Raw genomic sequence first — 6,000 nt, 5'->3', positions numbered from 1 at the left:
CGGCGGAGGAGGTAGCGCCGCCGAGATGTCGGGGCAGAGCCTGACGGATCGGATCACCGCCGCCCAGCACAGTGTCACCGGCTCCGCCGTCTCCAAGACAGTATGCAAGGCCACGACCCACGAAATCATGGGGCCCAAGAAGAAGCACCTGGACTGTGAGTGAAACAGAGTGTGGGCCCCCCTCAGACTCCCTTCCCCGACCCCCGCCACCTTCCTCTGCCAGTCTGCTCGCCTCCCCCGCAGCCGGTGTGGCCCAGTCCTGGGCTACCCTTCATCTCCCTTTGGCCCCCTCCAGCGCACCTGCCCACCGGACTTTGCCTTTCCTGGGACCTCAGCACCAGCCTTTGACAAGTCGCTCCTCCCTTACCCTTGTGCCTTTAGAGACTCTCCCTCCCCAGTTGGCTCCTCGCCACCAACCCCCCTCTCGTATACCACAGACCCCTCTCTTGCACGACTCGTCCACCAGTCTCCCCCTATCTCCCTTACAGTTCAGTCCCTCTTCCCTTCTATCTGCTGCTGCCTTCTGTCCTCCCACCCTACCCCGCCCTATTACCTTGTTACTCTTACCAAATCCTTTAGCCCTCTTTTGGCCCTTCATATCTAATCATCCTGTTGTTTTTGTATCACCTCCTCCCCCTCCCCGTTAGCTTGCTTCATTTTGTCATACATACCAGGGTTTGGGGAGCCGTTTGCACCCTTATCCCACCCCCAAAGTAAGAAGTGAACTTAAACTCCCTCTAACCTAAATATATATACTATATCCTTTCTCTGTCAGCTTCTCCTTCCTTTCAGTGTTATATTTTCAGTCTTTCTTAATACCATTCTCAAAAACTCCGGTCTTTTTTTTCCTGTCCAGTTATCTTGGCTCCTTTTATCTTCTTTTCTGTCATACCCGACTTTATTACAGATTATCTTCTTTGTCTAGGAGAGTGAAAGTAAGGGAAGTAGGATTGGGTTTTAAGGAGGAGGTGGTGTTGATGATGATGTTGGTGCTGTCATTCTTATAGAAAATCAAGCTTTTTAGTTGCCTGTGGTAGAATTTATTCCATATGTTTGCTGGGATGAGTTTAATATCAGGCTGTCCAGACTTCTAGCAAATTACGTTCTGTTAAATGGGTTTAATAACACTGCTGGATTACTGGTAATCTTAACTGGCATTTTGAATTTAGTAGGGAATTTGTGTGAAAATAATTGAATTCAGTTGGTAAATATATTTTAACTTACAGCTTCTAGTGTCAAGCATCTTAGAATCTTTTTGTGTTTGATATAGTTTGTGGTTAGTGTAATTCTTGAATTACAATTATTTTACTTAATTTCAGGTTGTATTGTTATAAGGAAACTATATTTGGATGAACTACTAGTTGTCTTTATAGCACTATTTTTCTTGGCTTTGTAAAAAGCCACCAAAAAAGCTGCTTTTCCTATTTTCCAGATATGGAAACCAGGAATATAGTTCTTTCTATCTCTGTACCTTAACTCAAGGTACAAAACTCAGTGGCTTATTCAAGAGATCTTTGATTGGAAGCTTTCCATCAGGATGAAATAGAGAACTGTATAAGACAGTTCCCTTTTTTCCCCCCTGGGTCGAATGAACTAGGCATTATTTTTTCTTTTAACACAAGATTTGTGTACTGTTTTAGGTACCCTTATTAGATTTAAAACTTCCTTTGCTTATTGATATGAAGCAAGCGTGGAGCATGTTTAGAGAAAGTCCAAGAAATTAAATGTCAAAATTTTTGTTACGGTTTTTGACTTTGGCCAAAACCTTTCAAGATGTGATCTTTTTGTTTTTGAATGAGAATTTCTGCAGGTTACTTAAAGATAATAACAAAGAGCTACAAGAGCAGTGTTAAAAGTCAAACATATATTTTAGAAAAATTTTAATCCAATATTTCTTCATTCCATCAACTATTATATTTGTAGTTATAATAGTGGCTCCTTTCATGTGCTATTTATCAGCAGGTGTATGTTGATGGAATGAAATTCATTTTGATATTTGTCTAAGCTAATTATGCAGGCAAATCTCTGGGGAAAAATTAATTGCAAGATTGTCTGGATTCTTGAATTATTCATTTGTCCTCTTAATTTGGAAGATACAAAGTTGATCTCTATTAGGATTTACCCCTAGCATTTCTCTATTATAAATATTTTGTTACCAGATAAGCTTTAAAAAGTCTTTTAAAAGAGTTGATATTGAAGCTGTTCTTAAAGTAGTACACTTATTGACCTATAATCAGGAATTTTATTAGAGCGATGCTTGCAAATCTTTTTTGTAATTTTATGAAGCCTTTTTCTTGTGTAATAGCAACTACTGCAGATACTAACTGAAATTTGCGTGTGTCTCTGTGTTTTTTAGAAAATACTCTTTCAGTTGTGGTTCACATAACAGCAATTTTACTTCTGTTTTTAGAAGTGTGTGGACTTTTGGAACGATTTAAGTCTTTTGATTTCCTTTTATTTACACTTTAGCTAAAGTACTTGACTTAATTGCATTTATTAATTTTCATCAGTTTGATTTTTAATGTAGTGATGGCTTTTTCCCTTGTCTAAAATGCTCTTTCTGCAAGTCCCACTAATTGCATTTCAATTTTTTAAAATAGCGTATAGTTGCCAGTTTTTTAACCTTACATTTTTTATTCAGAGCAGTTCTGATTTGGCTGTTTTGCACTGGGTCAGTGAGAGCCTTAGTGAATCAAAAAAAAAGTCACAACAGACTCCTCTCACAGAGCTTATCTTTTTTTTTTTTTTTTTTTTTTTTAAATTTTAAACCCTTAACTTCTGTGTATTGACTTATAGGTGGAAGATTGGTAAGGGTAGGCAATGGGGGTCAAGTGACTTGCCCAGGGTCACACAGCTGGGAAGTGTCTGAGGCCGGATTTGAACCTAGGACCTCCTGTCTCTAGGCCTGGCTCTCAATCCACTGAGCTACCCAGCTTCCCCCTAGAGCTTATCTTTTAAAGTTGTCAAACTTTTAGTTCCAAGTTAGAGATACGTATTTTTAAAAGTTTTTTTTCTGATTAAGAATGTAGTGAGAACTAAGGTGCTTGTAGAATTCTTACAGAGAAGTTAACTTGGATTGCTTTGTAATAATTATTAAGAATTTATGTTAGGAATATGGTTATTCCCATTTTTCCATATATCTTTAAATGTGAGAGCAATCTCAGTCTTCCGTTTCTGGCTGAAAATACAGTGTAGGGGAATATTGATGAGAATTATAAAATTATGGGTTTGTTCATATAATTAAGTAATCATTTACTAGCTTAAGACTTTGTCTTTGCTTACAGGTGTGTTAGTACATGATTAGAGTGATGAGCTGTTTGTCAACCCAATATTATATTGAAAAAATGTTGGAACTTCTGACATTTAAACACAATTCAGTTTAACTAAAGACTACTGGTGGTAATTGAAGTAAAATTTTCTTATCCATGATAATTAGATTTAGTAGAAGTGTAGACATTTAACTTGTAAATTTGCTAGTTCTATTCTTCCTATCCTTTCCTTTTTTTAAGAGCCCTCACTTTATGATTTAGAAACAACACTATCATCTACAAGGCAAAAGAGTGCTAGGATCTGGGCAGTGGAATTCAAGAGACTTGCCTAGGTCACATAGCTAGAAGGTGTCTTGAGATCATATTTAATCCTAGTACCTTTGGTCTCCAGGACTGACTCTCTATCTACTAAGTTACCTAGCATTACTTCTGTTCTTTTTTAGTTTGTTAGCTATGATCACAAATCGCTCCTTTTAGTATTGATACTTCCAACCCAGTAGTTCTAGATGTATTGCTACATCCACATATTTTCCTTTGCATTTCCACTTGCATTGTTTGAACTTTCTATAATTTTTTGCCATTTTCTTCAAGACATTATGTTGATACATCCATGTTGTTAAGGTTTAAGAATGTGTTATTTTGTTAATGGCCTTTATTTGCATTTCTTTTTCTCTAATTACTTTAAGGATTTCTTATTTTGAATGCCATTATTTTGTTAGATGTTTTAAAATCTATCAGAAAATATTATATACATGACCCTGATAAATACATTATTACTGGGCACCGGACCAAAGGTGTTTTAAGTTGAATAGGAGAGTGCTAGGAAATGTATCGACATATTCACAAATAGGCATGTAAAAAACCTGTTAGGAATTTTTTGTGAATTAATGAAAAAGACAACTATAGCAGAAATGTGATTTTAACACATATTTCATAAATCAACTCATTCCCAAAGCACACATGTGATTAAAAAGCAAAACCAGTGCCAAGAAGTTACTTGTTTCAGAAGACTTTTTAAAGAAAGAAAAGAAAGCTTTGCTTGTAAAAGGACTACTCAACTAGGACTTTTTATAGTTTACCTGTTAGGAAGAGAAAAATAAAGATTTCTGTTTATTAAAAATCAATAAAAAAATAAAGGGATTGCTATAGATGTGGAGGGCTGCATTTACTTTTATATAAGTTTGCTGTATTATTAATTTTACTTGATTTACTTAGTAGTTTTACTTTGTTCAAGAGACATCTTGGAATTATCCCTTGGAATTTGGGTAATCTGTAGATATTTGTAATACAGAAATAGAACAAAAAAGAATCTTAGGGATGAATAATGTCAGCCTTATTTACTAATAAGATCACAGATAGTTATTTCCTAGAAGGACTAACTATAGATAGAGTACTTTAATTTAATTTATTATATATTTCTCAATGTTTTATCTAACTTAGATATTCAAAATATACATTTAATATTGTATTGTGTCACTAGGATTAGAAGCATTTGCTAGAGGCTCTTCTCTGTAGAAAGTCTTTCTGCTTTTGGAAATCCTATTGATAGGAATTGGAATCCCTTCCTATGTAGTTCAGGAGATGGCATTCTGGCCACTTTGGTTCATGAGCCAATTTAATCATCTTCCAGTATGTTCCAGGATGTGATGTGCTTCATAGTTGTTTTTTTTGTTTGTTTGTTTTGTTTTTTAATTTTTAAACCCTTAACTTTTGTGTATTGACTTATAGGTGGAAGATTGGTAAGGGTAGGCAATGGGGGTCAAGTGACTTGCCCAGGGTCACACAGCTGGGAAGTGTCTGAGGCCGGATTTGAACCTAGGACCTCCTGTCTCTAGGCCTGGCTCTCAATCCACTGAGCTACCCAGCTGCCCCCCTCCATACGTTTTTTAAAAATTGTAAAGACTTACTTGCTGGCAAGTCCTTTACTTGAAAAGTTAGGTCAGAAAGTATCTGAACAGTAAATGTTATGACTTAATTCAGCAAAGACTTATTAAATGCTTACTATATGTAAAGCATTGAGAATGCAGAGGTGAAAGAAGCAGTTCCTGTTCTTAAAGAGTTTATATAGAGAATAAGTTGTATACTTGAAATAACTAAGGTCAAGGGAGAATGTGTTTAAATGTAAAGGAGACATAAAGGAAATTGGAGTCCTGGGAAATCTCTTGAAGAAGGCTTTTATGGAGGTGGTTACATCTCAGCTGAACTTGGGAAGGAAGTGATTTTCAAAAGCACCATTAATGAAGCAGTAGACTTGGATTCCCAAGATCTGATTTGGAGATCCAAGTGGCTACACCACTAAAAATATTGGTGGGCTATCCAAGAGCTTCACGAAAACTTGGGGAGATAAAGAAAGACAGACTTGAAGGAAGAGTAAGGGACATTCTATACAAAAGCATGGAGACCCCAATTATATGTTTGGGGAATAGCAAGTAGCTATTTTGGCAAAAATGTGCATGGGAGATGGAGGAATAGGAGAGGACAAAATGATATCAGGCTGGAAAGATAGGTTGACTCTAAAGGGTGAACATTACATGCCCAATAAAGGAGTTTATATTTTATCCAATGGGCAGCACTTAAGGTTTTTAGTAGAGGAATGACTTGATCTTTCTGGTATAGGAGAAAAATACTAACTTTGGAGTCAGGGACAAAAGTCTAGTTTGATGACTTTGGCTAAGACCTTTAACTTTGCCTTAGTTTGTACTGGGTAAAATGAGAGGGCTGGGCTAGATAA

At 36.6% G+C, this 6,000-nt stretch overlaps 1 protein-coding gene across 10 annotated transcripts in view; it reads left to right on the top strand.

The window, feature by feature from the left end:
• The first annotated feature begins 15 nt into the window (after positions 1-15).
• PICALM (phosphatidylinositol binding clathrin assembly protein) overlaps positions 16-6,000 on the top strand; it is a 128,132-nt gene continuing 122,147 nt past the window's right edge. For all 10 annotated transcript variants that reach the window (XM_044668211.1, XM_044668208.1, XM_044668210.1 and 7 more), the window contains exon 1: positions 16-155. In XM_044668211.1, the coding sequence (XP_044524146.1) occupies positions 26-155 (130 nt within the window). In that variant the 5' untranslated portion in view covers positions 16-25. The remainder of the gene's footprint in view (positions 156-6,000) is intronic.

Source organism: Gracilinanus agilis, chromosome 3, assembly GCF_016433145.1.
Source record: "Gracilinanus agilis isolate LMUSP501 chromosome 3, AgileGrace, whole genome shotgun sequence".
Lineage (NCBI taxonomy): Eukaryota > Metazoa > Chordata > Mammalia > Didelphimorphia > Didelphidae > Gracilinanus > Gracilinanus agilis.
This window is presented reverse-complemented; position numbering and strand designations above follow the sequence as displayed.